General features: G+C 45.2%; 1 protein-coding gene across 2 annotated transcripts in view; it reads left to right on the top strand.

Moving 5' to 3' along the window:
• The window catches only part of ADAMTS9 (ADAM metallopeptidase with thrombospondin type 1 motif 9), a 79,187-nt gene that overhangs the window by 32,363 nt on the left and 26,771 nt on the right, over positions 1-20,053 (top strand). For both annotated transcript variants that reach the window (XM_021551207.2, XM_021551199.2), the window contains exons 17-28: positions 2,021-2,187; positions 2,296-2,425; positions 2,995-3,121; positions 4,757-4,967; positions 5,710-5,874; positions 6,992-7,156; positions 8,011-8,130; positions 9,925-10,029; positions 10,175-10,342; positions 10,519-10,803; positions 11,431-11,592; positions 12,173-12,349. In XM_021551207.2, the coding sequence (XP_021406882.2) occupies positions 2,021-2,187; positions 2,296-2,425; positions 2,995-3,121; positions 4,757-4,967; positions 5,710-5,874; positions 6,992-7,156; positions 8,011-8,130; positions 9,925-10,029; positions 10,175-10,342; positions 10,519-10,803; positions 11,431-11,592; positions 12,173-12,349 (1,982 nt within the window). The remainder of the gene's footprint in view (positions 1-2,020; positions 2,188-2,295; positions 2,426-2,994; positions 3,122-4,756; positions 4,968-5,709; positions 5,875-6,991; positions 7,157-8,010; positions 8,131-9,924; positions 10,030-10,174; positions 10,343-10,518; positions 10,804-11,430; positions 11,593-12,172; positions 12,350-20,053) is intronic.

Genomic DNA, 20,053 nt, shown 5'->3' with positions numbered 1-20,053 from the left:
TTCTTGTCCCTGCCTGATAGGGACATGTAACTGTAAAGAAATACCCTGCACCAAAGATATTGGTTTGATTTAAACCTAACAGTAACTTGGCCTTTGTCTGTTGGAATTTCATAATCACTGTTCTCTCTAATGTGTCTTTAGAGGCAGATGACAATGCTTGTGGTGCTGTGTTGGACCACTGCACATACATGTTAGCATGGCCATGGATGTCTTTTCCATCATGATCCCTAACTCACCCCATAGATAGTTCTGTTTGACTTCAATAGCAGAGTTAATACAAATGAACATCATGACTGATGTTACACTTCTCAGTTGAAGGCTGATTTTGCCATAAAGTCCTGTGTGGGTTCTTTCAGAGTCTCTGGTTCTCCTCTTTTGCACACCCTGTGCCTTGCACCACCAGCTGTGTTCCAGTAGCACAGGGTCCTGTACTGATATCTTTGAACAGGGCACTTCATCTTGTTCTATCTCACCAAATTCCTGTAACTAGGTACCTTAAAAAGGGGAGTTGGCTGGTGGCCCCCAGCCCATAAAAGGTATAGGGACTCATTTGAGAAGCAAGTGCCAGAGAATACCATGCACCAAAGGGAGGCAGTGCTGACAGCCTTGGCTGTTGCTCTGAAATGCCATCCATGTGGCTGGACCCTTCATTGTGGCAAAAAGTTGAGGTGGTGCAGCAGGATTGCACATCAGCACCAAGAAAGTGTTACTGAGGTCTCAGAGTTTTCTGTCTTGGAGGAGGGAGCCAAATTTTATTTTTCCTCTTTCCTGGAAAAAACAATCCTCCTTATGTTGTGCCTATTCAAACTGGTTCACCCCAGAAGGAGCCCCAAACTTCTCAGCTCTTCTTGGAGGGCCTTTAATCTTCTTGGGAAACAATGAAGGCAAATCTTCTTTAATGTTGCTTTAATATTGCTGGGAAAGCATCTCTTCACATTAGGCCTGACTGGAAGCAAATGAGAAGTGTGCATGTGTCCACTTACTTTGCAGCTCACTGAGTGTGAAATCTTGGGCCCTCACTTACTGTGAACATTGTAGTTGCTTAACAATTTAGGAGGAATTTGATGTTGTCATCAAGTCCAAGATGTACCTACTGTTATAGGAGATACAGTAAAAGAGAAGTAATCCTTTAATGAGTTTTACTACTGCCTAATAACATTAAAACCTCCAAAGTGTGAAACTTGGTTGAGTTTAGCCTCTGCTTTGTGAGGTTTTCTCCATCTAGTCTTTTTGCTACTAAGCAGTGTTTTGCTTTGTTATCTCTCCTCATTCGATGGAAAAACCTTCCCTTTGGTGTTTTGGTGTTTAGATTTTTCAGTACAGGGGCTTTTTAGTAACATAGCTGTGATGGGTGAAATGGTGGGGAAACTAACTTAGGAAATTAGCTACATAATCGCATTAGTGTGAAGTTGTGCAGCAGACTGCTGTTTTCAGGAAACTGTTCCTTTTATAAAGTATTTAGGCTTTAAGCCTCCAGTGCTCTCACATACCTTAAAATTTGGAATAATAAAAAGCATGGGGGGATGAGGGAGAGGGAGACAAAGGGGGAGATACTGACCAAACTCTCTGTAATTATATACTAGAAAATTATATTTCGATAATTAGAGTGTGTACATTTACCCTAAGAACACACCTGGAAACACCAGGGAAGCCACCCTATCCATACAGCTCATGAAAAGGTTTGGGCAGGATTATTTCTGTGGTATATATAGGGAGCCTATGTGTGCTCCTGGCAGCAGCCAGCCCAGAATGTCTTTTGGATATCTTTGCACTGGGTTATGGATTAACTGTTTAGCAACAACTTCAGGAGTTCAGCCTTCATTTTTAGGAGGCTTTCCAGTGGAAAAAGGAGAAGGCAAGAGCTCTGCTGCTCACTTTACATCCTTTCTGTTTGAGAGTGCCAGTGGGCTTTTCCCCCCACCTCCCCAGAGAAAGGAGCACTGAGAGCACATGACTCACGTTGTTATGTATGTATGAGTTAATTCTGCCTCTTTAGTTCTTGTTTTTTGCACCTATGCAGCCTTATCTAACAGTCAAGGAGACTTTATATTAAATGGAGACTTTGTCGTCAGTATGTTTAAAAGGGAAATCAAAGTTGGGAATGCTGTGATTGAATACAGTGGCTCCGATAATGGTGTTGAAAGGATTAATTCTACAGATCGGATTGAGCAAGAAATAACACTTCAGGTGAAGTATATGTTGTGTGTATGGACAAGTCTGCCCAGCATTGTTGAACTGAAAACAGTAGGCAGTGATATCTGTTGGTTTACTCTGCTTCATTTTTCTTCCTCTCAGGTTTTGTCAGTGGGCAATTTGTACAATCCTGATGTTCGTTATACATTCAATATCCCTATTGAGGACAAACCTCAGCAGTTTTACTGGAACGAGCATGGCCCATGGCAACCCTGCAGTAAGCTCTGCCAAGGTGGGTGCTTGGGAAGGGTAGTTTTGTCCTGGATTCATTTGGGGTCTGGGCAGTACATCAAACAGATATCTCTCTGTTTGATTTCTTTGAGATTCTCACCCTGTGGATACAATTGTTTCCCTGGTCTGCAGTGGAGGGTAACATCCTACAAGGTGCTTCTGGGTTTCAGAGCAGGGTACCTTACAGTGCCTCCCAGCCAAGTGAGCCTCACAACCTGGTTTGCAGGTGAGGAAGCTGAAGCACAGAAAACGTCATGAGGCATTTCCTAAGGCTGCAAAATGCACCAGTGTCCGGTTTTGGGTCTGACATCCAATCATTGCCAGAGCCCACTCTGCTAAATACTCAATCAGAGCCCATTCCTGTGGGGTACTGCAGCTCTCTGCCTGTGTCCATCCCATCTGTGAAAAACTCCTGCTCCACTTAGTCTTAAACCCCCTCCCTGTTTCAGACAGAGGTAGAAAAGCACACCTAAACATCTCTTAAATACTACTATGAAAGGTATAAGAGAAATTACTGAATTGATCACTTTGCTACATGACTCAAACCAAGTGCTGATTTTGTCTGTGCAGGAGAACGAAAAAGGAAGCCTGTATGTAAGAGAGAGTCAGATCAGCTCACGGTGTCAGACCAGCGATGCGATCGAATTCCCCAGCCTGACCCCACCACTGAGCCTTGTAACACAGAATGTGAATTAAGGTGCACTGTGCCCAGCCATGTGTATAAATAACATTGTGTACTTATTATTGACTCCTCTTTCCTTTTGCTTCTCACCATAATTTCCTTTCTCACCAGCCTGTATTAGATTTTGAAAAAGAAAAGAATTGGTAGTTGCCTCTTTGTCAGCCAAGAGGGATTGTCATCCACCAGTGGTGTTTTGAAAGGCACTTTTCAATGTTTTTACATTTCTCTTGCTAGATTCAATTAGAGCTAACTATAACAAAAATTCTCTTAATGTTAAAAAAATCTCCCTGTGTAATAGGGCCTGAAATTTGCATCTGCCTGGATTAGAAATCAGTGCCATTATACATAGAGCCTGCAAAGAGGGGAAAACACATACTTAAAGAAAAAAATATAGCTAAGACTTGGATTTATCACTGTTTATTTAAAGCAAAGAATAGGCTTAAGTGTAGAATGGGTTCAGGACTGTCCCCAGACAATTCTTGGCAAGCCAGAATTGATGGAGTACAGTCTAAATCATCACAACCCATTTTCTTTTAAATAACAATCTGTTTTCCTTCCTGGGGCTGGCATTAAGCGTCTGCTGGTGAAGCAATTCCGATGGCCGAGTTTCCCGAGGGGTTTCTCCAGCCCTGTAAAACCGGGGCTGTGCAGGGCCGGGTTGTCGCGGTAACAGCTGTTGCCATTGCAACAGGTTGGAAACTTGAGAAGGGCAAAGCAGGAGTCTGAAAAGCATGCAGGGCTGTGAGGCTCCCACCAGTCAGGAGCTATTGATTCCAAATCCCCTTGATCTCATTCTTCTCTGGGCTGTGATAGAGTTTACTCTCTTGGCTTGGGAGCAGGGCTCTGTGTTCCCTGTACAGGCACAGGCATCAGCCCGAGGGTCTCCAGGACCCCCTAGAGGATGTCACTGCCTCCTCCCCCAGAAGCCACCCTTGCCAGGTGTGAGGGGCAATGGGCTCCTGTTGGCTTCAGGGTCTCCAGCACCTCCCTGGATCAGGCCTCATTCCAGCATCTCTTTCCAGAGCTGGGATGATGTGAAGCAGAGTTGTATCTCCAGGTGGGTCTTTGGAGGTCTCCAGCACCATCTTTGTTGTCCATCTCACAGAGGAGGCAGCAGGGTGGAAATCTGTCAAGAGAGAACACCTCTAATCCCTGCTGACACGGCTAGGGCTTGAGTATCTTGTAGCAAGTAATTTGCTTATCCTTTGTAGAGCTGAAACTGCATTGTGGGTGTCCTTTATTGTGGAACACCTCTCCAGCCTGTGCAGATCATTTTTTGATGCTGTATTTTCCAGTTTTTAGTGCTGACGTGGCAGGTGCAGGGGAACATGGGGTGGAAAGCTTTCAGAATCTTTCAGAAGCTTTCAGAGCACTGTTCCTTGCTTGGCCATGAACTCCCCTTGCCACCTTGGCTGGTCCCACAGGATTACAGTGTGGTTTTGCTGTCTTTCTTTTGCTTAAGAAAGACCTTCTGACAGTTCCTTCCCTTCAAGCAGCAATGCCAGGGTAATTGTAAGTCCCAAAGCCCTGCGAAGTGTGACACAGAGCCAAAACTTCTTGTTCAAGAGCATATATTCCTTATTTCTGTCAAACACCCTTGAGCACGTTCCCTGCAGAGCCCGGGGCTGATGTTTGCTGTCCTTGGTGCAGGTGGCACATCGCGAGGAAGAGCGAGTGCACGGCGCAGTGCGGGCTGGGCTACCGCACCCTGGAGATCTACTGCTCCAAGTACAGCCGGCTGGAGGGCAAGATAGAGAAGGTGGACGACCGCTTCTGCAACAGCCAGGCCAAGCCCAGCACGAGGGAGAAGTGCACTGGGGACTGTAACGTGGGAGGATGGCGGTACTCGGCCTGGACTGAGGTAAGGGATGCTCTGTGGCACGGCCAATGCTGCTCCTTGCACAGGAGTACATTGGGCTGTTTAGGTTGCTAACAGAATATATGTAAAATATGGCCACAGTGGTTCTGCTTTCATTGCTTCCTCTGGAGGACACTCTAATCTGAATCAGCCTGGTATTCCTTACCTTCCACTGCAATTATTCTATACTTTAAGTATCTGTCTTCATTACATGAAGCTCTGCTAGCTGTCTTCTGCCATCAAAGCTGTCACCACTGCCAGGAGCTGGGGAGGACATGTTGCCATCATCAGACGACTTAGGAAATTTGTTTCCTTTACACATCTTAGCTTTTGCATGAACAAAAAAATTCCTGAATGCAGGCACCAAAAGATTGAGAAGTCTGGGGTTTTCCAGAAAGGGTGCAGTGAAGTGGGGCTGGCTGGTCAGAGAGTTAATCTCTCTTAAAATGAAAACGAACAGCAGCCATTTAGGAGAAGTGAAAGGCAACACTTGTAAAAGTAATAATGGGGTTATAAATGAATTTCACAGGTCTGAAATGAATTTGTGAAACACATTGCCACGACATTTTATTGAACACAGCGAGATTAGCTTTTTAAAGGAATACATAAAGTAAAAGCCTGTTACTTAAAGTATAGGTTGTTGTTCCGGAGGTTTCCTGCAGTCACTCCACAGTGACTGCAAAGAGGGAGGAGGCAATAGCAGTAGAGTGGCAGGAAATATTGACTGGGTGTGTGTCCCTTGCAGTGCTCCAAGAGCTGTGGCGGGGGCACGCGGCGGCGGCGAGCCATGTGTGTGAGCACCTACAACGACGTGCTGGATGACAGCAAGTGCAGCCAGCAGGAGAAGCTGACAGTGCAGCGATGCAGTGACTTCTCTTGCCCACAGTGGAGAACTGGTGACTGGTCTGAGGTAGGTGCTGGTCACCAAGGTGGGCTCACCCTGCTGGTCCTCCACCCTGAGGGGCTGGTGTCTGCAAAAGGTGTCTCCATACCTGCTCGTCTGTCATGATTTGTTTGTGCATCCTGCAGAAGGTGGCAAGCCTGTGCACAGGGAGGCTTCAGACAGGCAGCAAAGTTATTGGCCTTGTTACCAGTGGTCAAGTGGCCACTTTCCTCCCTGCAAAGCCACAGGGGGTTAATGTCTCTGCAATCCTGCAGTAATTTCTCCCCAGTTTTTCCGTAGTTCTGCTATGTATTTGGGAAGAAAAATACCTTCTGCCCTCATTTTCCCTTGAGATTGTCCTCAAGAGCCCTGGCAGCTCTGGCTGTCACTGGAGGGCAGGATTGCACCCTGCTGATGTTTTGCTCAGCCTCTCTCTGCTGTTTATTACCTCTTCCACTGCTGCTGGTGTTTTTTGCAATGCAACAAAACAATCATGATAGGTTTCTCGCTGCAGCAGGACTGGGGGTCCTGGAGTACAGTCTTCAAAGGGTGCTCATCATCATTGTGGCCAAATTTCTCTTGTTTCTGTAACTCATGTTTTTTTAAGGCATAATGAAAGCAATTAAATGGGAACAGGATTGTTTTCTACTAAATGTGTCTTCTGATTTGAGCTGGTGGCAGTCCAAGCCGTGCCAGGGTAGTGGAAGAAGTGCTCACAGCCTGCAGAAGCCAGGATCCTTAAAATGCACACTCATAAAGAGCAAGGTTTTTAGAAACACACTGTTGTGCACAACTAAAACCCCACAGGGCAGTGCTGTGCCTTTACCCTGCATCTCACAGCTGCTAGAAGTCAAGAGCCTTTGTGGTCTCACTTTGCCCATGCTGAAGGATTCTAGCCCAGCTGTGCTCTCCATGATCCAGCCCCTGCTCTAGACTAGCTCCTGACAGCAATCTTCTTGTTGACAAGACACTCCCCTGTCTTCCAGGACATGCTGATGTTAGCTAAAGAGTTGCACTTCAGCACCAGGATTTTTTTAAGCAGTGGTTGCAGTAGGTCTCCAGGTTTATTTTCCAGTGCCAGGGCAGGTGCTGAGCTGACAGTGCATCCCCAGCACCATCTGAGCTTGCACTTTTCTCCTCACAGTGCTTGGTCACCTGTGGAAAAGGGCACAAGCACCGCCAGACGTGGTGCCAGTTTGGAGAAGATCGATTGAATGACAGGTTTTGTGACCCCAAGACGAAGCCGGAGTCAGTGCAGATGTGCCAGCAGCAGGAGTGTGCCTCGTGGCAAGTGGGGCCCTGGGGACAGGTACCACACAGCCCCACTAGCTGGGGGGACCTGGATAAGGGTGGCTGGGGCTGGGCACTGCCCTTTCATCCAGATTCAGCAGCATAACTGTGTTAATTGATTCGCACACCAAAGCAGCCCTCTGTTTGCTTGGGTTCAGCGGATAGGCAGCAATAACACTACCTGCCCTTTGTGCTAAATTTAATCTCTGTCATACTGAATTGGCCATGATTTTCAAAAAAAGAGGTTTCCAAGGTTACCCTCCTAAATCCATATTTAGGCACATAAATACGTGCCCTAATTTTCACAGAAAAGCTGCTCACATTGAATAACTTTTGTTGCTTTTAATGTTTTCCAGTTTGTGGTTTAGTGAGGGTTTTTTCTGTTAAAATATAAGTTACTCATTCCTCCCAGAGTGTTCCGGCATCTGCTTTTTCACAAAGCTGTTAGCTCTTGACTTAAAAAACAGCAACAAACCCAGACCAGTTGTCCCAGTCAGACATATTTCCCATCAGTAAAATTTTTCATTAGCTGCTCATGCTACCATGGGGCTGAACAACCAGTTTTAAAGAAGGATATCATACAGGTTCTGCCAGACTCTGATTCTAATGTGTGCAGCAAAGTAAATAATTTCAGTGCTCCACCTTCATTCCCGAAGAAGCAAGTGAAGCGTGCAAGGCACTGGTGGCTGCAGCGAGTTAAAACCTTGACCTAATTTAAAGCTGAAATGCATGAAATGCAGAGAAACCAGAAGGGAAACTGTCTTTCATTTTTGCTGTTCTTGCTACATGCCTAAACAGAGGCTGGACTAATTAACACTCTCTAACCAAAGCACCTGCTCAGACCCAGTGCTCTTTTCTCCCATCTTCTCCCAGTGCACTGTGACTTGTGGCCAAGGCTACCAGATGAGAGCAGTGAAGTGTGTTGTGGGCACCTACATGTCAGTGGTGGATGATAATGAGTGTAATGCTGCAACCAGGCCTACAGATACCCAGGTAAATCCTACTCTCTTGTCTCCATCTCTTCCCAGTGTGTGTATAGAGGTATCCAGGCTACAGATTCAGGGAACATCGTGCTACAGCAAAGCTTTGCCCTGAATGCCAGCCCGGCAGAGTGGTACCTTGGGCTGCTCATGATTGTTGGAAAGATGCAGCACAGCACCCTGCTTTGGTAGAAATGGGATAGATAAACTGTGTTCAGGGAGTTCCCATCCAGATCTTCTCCATGTGGTTCACCTTACACTCTGCTGAAGCACCAGACTGCCAGAAAGGCAGCAGACAACCTAAGAGGGTATCAGGACTTTGTGGGTGAAGATTAATTATCTTTGCTTATGGCTTATATCCATGGAGCTCTACTCATGCAATGGGATGTGAGGGTGTGTTCAGATGCATCACTAAAGCTGGACTCTTAAGAGCTCATGAGATAAAGAAGCTGCAGTGGATAAATCTGGGATAACAACAAGAGACTACAAGGTTGAGACAGTATTTACTGGCCTCAGAAGTTCAGGTTTTGACACAGCAGACACCTCCTTTGTCTTGCATGGAGTTGAGGATGCCTGGCTGCAGTCTGGGCTCTTGTGCGTGCAGGACTCTGTTGCTGTTGCCCCTAACCACAAATGATGGTGAGAGGCCATAATTTCTTGTCTGCTGCATGTGACAATATAATGTTTGTGACAGCTGTAGTTCCAGACATGTACTCTCTGGCCAGATAAATTGAGAAATGTTGTACACCCTTTGCAAATTTGCTGAAGAGGCTTTCCATGTTGTGTACTTGGAAGCAAACATGTAAATTCCCATTTCAAGCAGAAGATATATCCAAGGTGTCTGGAGGGGCTGAATAAAACAGAACATTACCATCTATCTGTCATTTAGAAGAATTGTAGTGCTTGTGCCAGTCTTGCACGAACTCACAGAGTTTAACTAAGGCCACAACATTTGGGAAGGAGCTGTTTTTCCCATGTGTGGAGACCAGTTGCACTACAGTCAAGGGGTAACAAACCCACCTGTCATCAGCCATCATTTGGCATATATGCCTCCAGCATAAGTGAAATCACAATAAAACAGAAATTGGGTTTTCCATTTGTCAGAAGCTGCCCTCCCCCTCATGGGGACAATCACTATTTATTTCCTTTTTGGCAGGGAGTACTCAGTGGAGTAAAGTCATGGATGTTCATAGTTTCTGACACCAGACCTCCTGGGAGGTCCAGGCAGAACCAGAGCCCTCCTGTGAGGCACTGTACAAAGACTGAGCAGAATGACATGTCTGTCCCCAAAACCTCACATTGCTTGGTGTGTGGTGGAGATCAGCACATGGATATAGGTGGTCTGGTGGGCTGCAGGGAATCAAAGGGCTGCAATCAGCAGCATAACCTTTATTGTGTGGGCTGCAGGTCTCACACTGAAGAAAGGGAGCTTTGAAGGGAGATAAAGTTGCTGTTTTGCAGATGTGTGTTCATGCCAGAACGTTTAATGAACTTTCATCTTTTGCCTCAAAAACATCTGGTTTTAATGCATGGAGATGGTACATGGTTATGGGGATCCCTATTGTAGAGTTCCTAATAAGTCAAAAGTCCTCACAGAGTACTGCATATGAAGGCCCCAGGATACTGATGCTGAGTTTTGCTGATTCACTAGGGGATGCAGGGAGGAAGCCTGCCTGCACAACACGTGCAGGTCACTAGAGTTTCAAGATGTTGCATGTTCTTCATAATTACATTGAAGAGGAGGTGGTTTAATCAAAACATCTGCAAATTCTTTATTTCCTGCTTTCCCCATGTATTTTCTGTACAGGACTGTGAAATAGCTGTGTGTCCTTCCCATCCAAATAGTCCTGAAGCCAAGAGAGCCATATCAGGCATTCACAGGACGCAGTGGAGATTTGGATCCTGGACACCGGTAAGCACACATCGTAATACTTTCAGGATTACTTTACAGTAGGCAATGTGATATTTTTAAGTGCATATGCCCAACTTTTCATTACAAAGTCCTTGCAATGTACATCAGGCAACTTCCTAGTGGAATGTTCTTTGCTCTTCCCTAGTGCTCCGCAACATGCGGGAAGGGAACCCGGATGAGATATGTCAGCTGCCGGGATGACCAGGGCTCCGTGGCCAATGAGTCAGCTTGTTTACACCTTCCAAAGCCCTCAGCCACAGAAACGTGCACCGTGACACCATGCGGGCAGTGGAAGGCCTTGGAGTGGAGCTCTGTAAGCATCACGCTGTCTCTTGCAAGAGACCTCATTGCTGGAAATGTGCTTCATTAATCTGTCGCGCTTGCCCTTTTATAAGTGAGGTTATTTGGGTTTTCTGCTGTTCATTATTAGCAAGAGCTGTTTTTCAAAACTGGAAATGTGACGTGTCTCCTTTTCCCACTGTAACGCAGTGCTCGGTGACTTGTGGTCAAGGTAAGGCAACGCGACAAGTGATCTGCATCAATTACAGTGACCAGCTGGTGGATAGGAGCGAGTGTGACCCAGACGACCTCCCTGCCACCGAGCAAGACTGCTCCATGTCTCCTTGTCATCCGAACAGCCATGACTACGGCAGGCCCATCCCCCCTTTCCTCTATCCGGATCATCGCCTCAAACCACACCCTGGGGGCAGCCCGAACCGAAACCGTGCACATATACCGGGAGGCAATCAGTGGAGAATAGGCCCCTGGGGTGCTGTAAGTGCTCTGATCCTCATATTCTTGGGTTTTCTTGGGCTTTGTTTCTTTCCCAAAATCCATATTTTAAAGTCAGCACAAAGGAAGAGAGAGAGGGACCTTTCTCCCCACTGTCTGGTCTCTGCTCACACAAGCAAGTGTTGCAGAAGGGCTCAGGCATCACTTGTCAGCCTCTCATACCTTGTATCTCCAAGCCAGTCTAGGCAGAAAGCTGCCAGCATCATTTTCCATGAGGCAAAGACTGGCCTCTGCTTCTTGGCTGTCTCCTGGGACTTTTACAGCTCTACAGAGTTGTTGCCAAAGCAAAGCAGAGCCTCTCACTGCAAACAGTATGCCACACTTTATCATGGAAGTCTCTAAAGGGAATTAAGCACAAATGGGATGTCAAACACTGAGCAGAGATTACTCACCTGCTTAAAACTAGGCTGGCGTTTACTTTCTTTGCTTAGTCAGTACCTAAGTCATTGCATTGCTATTAGTAATAGCTGGGGTTTGAAGTTTAATAATGCCTGTTAGCTGTATTAAACTTCTAGCAGTGCATTCCCACGGTGCAAGGCACTGGGAAGGAGCTGGGAATGCAAACTTATTCCTGGACTCAATGAAACCGTGGGCAATTGTGTCTTGCAGTGCTCTAGCACGTGTGCGGGGGGGTTCCAGCGGCGGGTCGTGGTGTGCCAGGATGAAAACGGATACACTGCAAATAACTGCGATGAGAAAAGCAAACCCGTGGAGCAGAGATCGTGCGAATCTGGCCCCTGCCCTCAGTGGGCCTATGGCAACTGGGGAGAGGTGAGTGCACCATCCATCTGGGCTCCCTGCCCAGGGCAAGACTTTCATTAGCAGGTGGCTGAAAAATGGGAGAAGAGAGGGGTATTGTGGTGGCATTTATTAGAAGGATTGGAACCTGAAGAGCAGCCTCTGATAAATGAGTGAACCCAAGCAATTGCTGGGTGGTGTTTTCATTTCCATTTGTCATGGGAAAACTTTCTTCCCAAGCAAAATTAAGTTTAACAAAAATTAAGATTTTTTTTTTTTAAAGAGAAGCCTAGTTTAACTGAAGGCCTTTTTTTTAAATAAAAGTGTTGCTCCCTTTTGAAAATTAGTCTGAGATGAGCAATTGGAAATGTAAACCTCCATTATCACATTGAGTCGGGCAGTATCATGGTGAGGCAGCATGAACAACTTTAGGGGGAGAGAAGCTGAGACAGCTGAAGATCCATCTGAGGTTCATGAGAGGGATTTAGCTGGAGTGGGTTAGTTGGGAACAGAAACTACCATTGGTTTTTTGGGGTGCTAGTGCTTCAGGCAGCAAGTGAGCAGTATTTTTGCTGTCCCAGCAGTGATTGCTCTGTCCTCTGCTGATTTGCAGTGCACGAAGCCATGCGGAGCAGGGACAAGGACACGGCTGGTGGTGTGCCAGCGCCCTAATGGAGAAAGGTTTACAGATCTGAGCTGTGAAATCCTTGACAAGCCACCAGACAGAGAGCAGTGCAATGTGCAGGACTGTCCTAGAGATGCTGCCTGGAGTGCTGGTCCTTGGAGCTCGGTACGACCATAAACTCTTTCTCTTTATGAACTATTTTGTAGATATCCCCTAACAACATTTAATTTGCTTCAAACCAAGGTACTAATGCTTCATGTCTTAAAAGTGCACTTACAGAGGATTATTTACAATATATTCAGAATAACACCTGTTCAGGAAGGGCTTACATTAGGGGAGCTTTGGTCCTTTAATTTAAAAGGCACTTTCTGCTAAGTAGCCACCTTTGTCCATCTTATTACACTGTGCAAGTGCTGTGCATTATGAATCTTGGTTCTGACTGAGTTTTTGCATACAGATTTAAACCTGTAATTTAAGCAGTACATTTCCATTGAAGTTAAATTGTTCTGCTCTTTAGTGGTAATACTGCACTGAGCACCTACTGGTTTAGCAGTGGTGTGTGCTCTGCCAAAGGCAAGAGAAGTGGGGAGATGTGTTAAATGGCATCAATTTCCAGGCATGTATAAGTGTGTATAGATGTGTGTGCATGTGGGCACATGCCCACACACAGACCTACATAGAAACATGTGTGCATTCACAACTGTGCTCTATTTCTGTTCCTGTGTATATAATAAGACTGTAATGTACAGTGCAAAGGCACCTGTAAGCTATTCTCATGCATCTCTCTGCTTCTGGAGAGCGATTGTCTAGCTTGATCTCCAGCTGCTGCTCTATCACTAAGCCAGAAAATGATCAGCCAGGTGTTGGAAGGCTTAAAACCCTGGCAGTTTCCCAATAGCAAAATAGTATTTGGAGCAGAGGTGTCTTACTTTGCTCCTTTGCTGCTGGAGGAGTCTGCTACAGAGATGCTCTCGTGAGGGCAGAGCAGCCCTGAACCACAAGGTTGTGGTGCTATTTTGGGTGCCACACCTTTGTAATTCTCCCTGACCAGAGCAGCAACCTTTTCTGTGAACCTACACCAAAGCAAGTGTCACCTGAGGTGCTTCTGGAGCCCTGGAAAATCACAGACCTGTCCATTTTGGAGTGGCCTTCAAACAGATGTAAACCTTTATTGTGTATTTTGTTATAAAAGAATTTGAAGACAATTTTTTGAAATCTGATTCAAAAGCACTTTATAGAAAAAGAAGAAAGAGGCCTGCTTTTTAATGTATTGGTATTCCTTAATTGTCATAGTTTGTAAAGTCATCTTGCCAAAACCTGCTCTCCTTCTGTGGGTGCTTTCAGTAACATGGATACCTTCAGTAACACTCTTCAATATTTTTATCATACCTCAGTGAGTTCTGCAGTAGCCATAAAACTGCTGAACTGGTGTGTATCCGGTGCTGCACCAGTACAAGAGACAGTGCTATGAAATATTTAATTTGAGGTGCTAATGTACCCCTTGCCCATCAACCTGGCTGGTGCTAAAGAGGAGCAAGGTGCGGTAAGCAGAGGTAGCGATGTGTGTGCTGGCTGCCCTGCAGGATTTGCCAGCTGGGGGTTGCTGCCAACTTTCTTTTACCTGTGCTGGACCATTTGCAAGAGCCAAAGGTTTGGACAGAGTTGTGTTTCATTCTGGTGTCACTCAGCTTCTTCGTGGCTGTTGAGGAGCAGGCTCCAGGCTGCACTTGCTTCTCAGTGTTGGAAACGCAGGGTGCAGTCTTCTAGTGCGATGGTTTTCTTTTCACCCAGGAAAAGTTCCCTTGGCTCCACTCTGTTTTATGAGTCTCAGTGGGTTGTCCTTGCTCTCCTGGGAGCAGGTGGGACAACTGGCAGACAGGTGGAGAGCAGGGACACCCTCTCCTGCCTGCAGTGTCTCCTCCCAGCTGGTGCAGGGTCGCAGCCCTGGGGAAGGGGCTGAGCCCCCGTCATTGCCATGAACTGATTTGATTTTTCAGTCTCATTTACCAAGGTGTCCTTGGGCTCTGACATAGGAGACCCAGAGCTGTTTGAAGACTGAGAAGTATCTATGGGGTCCCCAGGGCTTCATGTCCTCCAGCAGAACACTCCACGTGTATGTCTACCTCGTGCTACTACTGTAGGTAGTAACGGCCAAATTTTTCTCCTTTAGTGTGGTCTCACCTGGATTTGCTTTAGCTCTGTCATCGGTTGCAAACATCATTCTGTAGCTGTACATACTTCATCTGTTGGGATGGAGTGTCACTACCATATTTTTTTGGTCACTTTTGAAACAAGAGTATAGTATTAGCTGAAACTTTTCAGCAGTATGGATTTATGTATTTATGTAAAAGTGTATTTATTTTTCCAATATTGTTATTTAATTTTATATAAATATTGCATACATTTACAATGTTTAATGTTAATGTTGAACAGTGAAAATTAAAGACAAGTAGAATGTAATCATAAATGAATTTGTATAATGATTTCTTGAGTCTTTTGCTAAATTCAGATCATATACTTAGTTTTGGTAACTTTTGCTAAATTTTCTGAAACGGTTCTGCAATGTTCCATCTTTTATCTGGCTTTTCTTTTACTTGCTTTTTTCTCCAAAAGAAATTGTCATTCTCAATGATTAAACAAACACAGTTAAATGTGTATGAATTATAAAGTTTGGATAACTAATTTTTTGCAATCATGTGACTGGCTTAGCATTACTCAAGTTTCAGTGAAATTAGTACTATAAAATACGTACAAATTCAAGCAGAGAGAGTCTGAACACCCAGTCTGCAGTCCTTGGGCAAAATTCCTCTGGGATTTTATACAGTAAATAAGAGATCTTTATCTGGCTGGTTAAATCCAGGGTTGGAAGAGATAATTAAATGGATAAACAGATTGTATGTGTAAATGATAATTTTACAAGAAGAGACTGGTGAGATGTCTTGTCATTATAATGTATGTTCAAAGAGGACTAAGAGGAGGTGACACTTTTATTCCCTTGCTTATTTAAGAACATGTATTTACCCATTGCAGAATTGTACACTATGTGATAGACCTGACCTTCTTATTAAAACCATGCTTTAGAAAACGTGCACTGTCGCCAGAATACAGTGTTTTTTCTCCTCTGAATGCTTAATGGTATCAATGCAGATCTCCATACACACTCTCAAATCCCGAGAGGAAATCTTGCCATGTTCTCCAGGATGAGGGAGATGTTCACAACGAGAATTACCCATTGCTCCACTTAAAACCCAAGGTTTGGTTTTAATAAATATACCCATATATATACTATATATACAAAATATATGCATAACCTCCCTTAAAGCACCCATCTTGGAGAAGATTTGCTCCATGCAATAATCTGTGATATTTTGAATTTGCATTAATATCCAACTGTATCCTGATACAATTTATGAATAATGCTGAATTAACTTGTTGTGGGCTTCTCATTCTTCCCGAGTTAGGAAATAGTAACAGATAAGGTAAAAACAATTACATCTCACAGCACCCTGCTTCAGCTGGGTGAGTCATTTGGGCTTCACTGCACAGGGCAGTGATCATTTGACTTTGAATTCTGGAAAATGGGTGGGTGAGGTTTAGATTTATTTGGGGTTTGTTTGGGTTTTTTTCCAAAAAAGTATTATAATTTTAAAAGTAGTCTGCCTTGTCAAGTGCTTGTCAGTCCTGGATATCTGAAGTTCAAGCTGCTGGTGCAGTGGTTGTGTAGCTCTCAGTGCTTCCCAGCTCTGTATCCTGTAGGCAGAGGTGCTGGTATCACAGTCTTTGAGGGCCTTTTGCTCTAATGAAGAATCAGAAGCTTACTGTCAGGTAATTAGAACATAACCAGCTAAGTTCCAAACTCTCTTATTGTGCATGCGCATTCAGGTTTGGGTTAGGAGAGCACTGGTTTCCCTTGGCAGGAAGCTGCTGGCATTGATGGTTTTGCAGAGCTCTTTGGCTGCACACAGGGATAGAGCAGCAAAGGAGCTCTGAACTGGGAAGTGGAAGAACTGCCTGGCCAACATCTGTGTCAGGCAGCTGGCACTCTGGCATTTTAATCCTAAAGTTGGTGTCAGTGGAAACTTTGGATTATTTGTATTTAATTATGTCAAAGCCTCAACATGTTGTTTGGAAAATGCCTTCCCCATGCAGCTGGCTGAAAATAGGCTGCTCAACAGGAATATTCTCTGTGTCGTTGTTCTGATAATGTTCATAGCAGGCAGGATGTCAGATCTTGCTAAGGCAGAAGTGATAGCCAGGGACAGATTTGGTTGCAAGTGTATATAAGTATATATGTTCCCTTCATCTCCTCTGCAGAAAATGAATTTGCTGTGACAGCAGCATTGCTGGACTGCTCTTGGGGTTTTCTTTGAAGAGCCTCAGCCTGTTGCTCCTCTGAGGCCATGGTGATGGATGCTCCTGCATCTCTCTCCTCACCTCAGTGTTCTCAGCTGGTGGCTCCAAGGTAATCACAGGTGGGCAAAGGCAGTGATACCCAGCTGCCCAGTGGAGTCACATCATTTTTTTCATCTCTTTTCACCCTAAAATCTCTGGGTTTTGTTTTTCTTTCCATTTTTATTTTTTGCCTATTATCACCATCTTTCATTGCTCCTTCTGATTCTACTTAAATGAGGAGAACTGTATAAGTGTACTTTTGTAATCAGTTCTCTGTCTCCTCTTTGCTGGTGTTGATGCTCCATTAGCAGGAAAACAACCATGGATGCCCATCAGCTACACCCTGCAGGTGAGGGACCACCCTGGGGCACTGTGTGCTTAACACTGAGCCAGCACCTGAATCAACTCCTCACAGGACTGATTTCCTGCGACTTAAAGCTCAGCTGTTGCAATCCACTCTCCCCCTTGCAGGCCCCCATTAGTCTTTACACCCCTCATGACCTTTTAGTGTGATGGAGAAGTAAAAGGACTGGTCAACAATGTCCCTTCTGACCTCCCTAATCCAGTGATTAAATGCAGGGGAGTGACCAGGGAAGGGAGCTGCAGAGGATCTCATCTGCTGTCCTTAAACAACCTCTTCTGTTGCCACTACCAGGACAGACAGGAGCTTGGACCAGTGGTTAGATTCACAAAGGTTATTTTCAGGTATCTTTAAAATCTTCTCGTCCCTTTGCCCCCAGACACTGCATCTTCCCCCCAGGTTCCTCAGTGCTCTTTCCCACTCAGAGCAATCTCTTTCCTCCCATAGTGCAGTGGCTGTTTGGCTGCATCTGGCATGCCTCTGTGGTTGCCTTTTTACACCTCCTCCCTTACACATTTTCTCAATGGAATAGTCATTTTCTAGGCCTAAACTCAAACAAGAAGTGGTGAGGCTGCTGTTCAGCAATGGCTGGCTTCAGGCCCTGTGTTATGGGTGGCCCATGCCTGGCTGCAGATCTCTTGCCCATGTCCACAGAGGAGAAATAAAGCAATAAATAAAAAGGCAATTGCTGGTAATATTTGTCTCCCAGAGCACTGGCTCTGAGTACAGGAATGCATTAGATTGCAAGGGACACATTGAAGCAGTAACACAATTTCAGGGATGAGCTGTGAAATGCAGCATCTTCAGGCAGATCCCTGAGCTGGGTTTTGGGAGTCTGCCTGTGGTTTTGCCCATTTTCCAGAGTCACACTCTATACTCCACAATGCAATTATTGCTGTTGCTCAGATCCTAGGGATTTAGAAACAAGGATGTATAACAATGAGGGACATTAAGCACAAAGAGATTTACTGTGCTTCTGACTTTCCCAGTGACTGATTCGTGCAGTTATCAAGAAAAAGATGGTGCAGTCAGTCCTCTTCCAAAGGCACTTAAAGCTCTATTAATATTTTAATTTTACTAGCACACAGGGGACATAAGTGAGCCAGCAGCATGGATGAAAATCTGTCTGTTCCCAAGACCATATACAGGTTGAGAATATTTGTCCCTAGTGCATTAAGCCAAGATTCTTCTTTTTAAAATGGGGGAGCAAGCAGCAGCCCAGTGCTCCTACAAGCCCCCAGTGTGATGCACACCTGTGAAACAGGGCTTACATTTCTTGAAGAGCTCTTTACTTTGTGTTTTACTCCATCCAACACAGAGAAATCCTATTCTGGAGCAGAATATCTAAATGGCATTGTAGTACCACTGTTCCCTAGAAATATGAAATGTCAGTTAGCTGAGGCACCTTGCTGCTTCAATTGGTACTCTCCTAGAAGTGCCACAGCATGGAAAATAGGCATCATCAGTCCCTTCCACATCCCACTGTATTGGTGCCCTTAGGTAGTTCACACATCTCCTCCTAATTTGAGGAATTGCCATCTCCTGCCTCCCTCCCTGGAGAAACCTGCAGTGGCTCTATGGGGCTTTTCTTTGTTGTTCAAGGTAAATAGTGTGGAGCAGGGTAGGGACACAGCTTTTAGGAGAGTTCTGTGTGCTCACAGCCCTGCTAATTTCTGTGCCTGGTGAAGCCTTTTGTGGTGTAACAACAGGGCAGGGAAAAGAGGGGGAGAAGGTGCTGCTTACTGGCTGGATGCTGCAGAAGAGGAGATGCATGGCTTCTCCTGCTGCAGTTACCTCTTTCTTGTCATATATCTTGTGAGGTTTCCCAACTTGGGGAAATTATTGTATAGACTTTGCCATTGGGGCCTTAAATCTTGCAGGAGTTAAAGAACCCAGGAGCATCCTTTCCTCTGGGCAATTTGTGCTGGAGCAGTGGGCTCCAGACACACCAGCTCTTTGTTCCCCTGCAGTAACACATCAAATTGGACCCTTTTCTTTGAGAAATTTTCCTCTTTTTTTTTCTTTTTTTTTTTCTTTTTTTTTTTTTTTTTTTTTAATGTGCTATAAGACATCATCTGAGGCCACTCACCAGTCCCTGCAGCTGAGTTTAGTGGTGAGAAGGTGAAGATTTAGTGATTTTTTTTTTTTTAGAAGATTTCTCCCTTTTGCAATAATGATTTGGGAAGCTCTGTGCCTCTGCTCCAAGGCAAGACCAGAGGCTCTGGAGGATGGAGACCCTGTGGCCACTGCAGAGACAGAGCAGACCAGCATGGAAGTTGCCTCTTGCCCATGCCTGGGGCAATGAGGGCTCCTTGGGTTTGCTGGGGCAAAGCCTACTCCTGTTCAGACTGGGAGCTGTCCTCCAACTCTAAGAGGGCTCTTCAGAACACTTCCACAGGGGCTCTGGACAATGCTCACAAACACATTCAGATGATATATTCCAAAATCCCTAATGTTCATGCCTTTTTTTCAATAGCCCCATTTCTCTGAGGAGTCAACTTGTATTAAACGTTTCTAAAGCCTCTTTCAAAACTGCATTGCAGTGCTTTGATGTGTTTTGTTCAGGTCTCTGGTTCATTTGCCCTCCCTTAAATGTAGAGACCCCTCTTCCCTTTTAAATTAAGAATCACATTGTACTTTTTGGCCACGCACCAGCTAAAATCACCATGACCATACACACTCAGCACCTTGGCTCCTTAGTTTGTGAGGAAAGGAAGGCCAAGCTGGGTGACTCCTGCCCTGCATGTATCCCCACCCAATTTTAGGGATTTCTCACCATGCCAATGCAGATGGGTACAAGACCATGCTAAAACACATCGGTGAGAGAAACAGGGCTTCAGAGCAGCAATAAATATTTCCTAAATATGTCCTAAAGTGCTGCAGCCTTGCTTTCAGCCTGTCTCACTGAAGCTAAGGGAATTACCTGCTGAAATACCTTGCTGTTGTGAAGCTGATTTGGTTTGGATGCCACAGAGCCCCTGTTGCTGAACAGCTCACAAAGGTTCCAACATTTTAAGATTCCTGGTAAAGGTTCAGCTGGTGAGGAAGGATCCAGGCTTTCCTTAGTGATGTGTCTGTTGATGTCCTTTGTGCTCAAGAGACTTCAGAGGTACAGA

The sequence above is a fragment of the Lonchura striata genome, chromosome 12 (assembly GCF_046129695.1).
Source record: "Lonchura striata isolate bLonStr1 chromosome 12, bLonStr1.mat, whole genome shotgun sequence".
NCBI lineage: Eukaryota > Metazoa > Chordata > Aves > Passeriformes > Estrildidae > Lonchura > Lonchura striata.
Note: the sequence above shows the minus strand (reverse complement) of the source record. Positions and strands in the feature narration are given on the sequence as shown.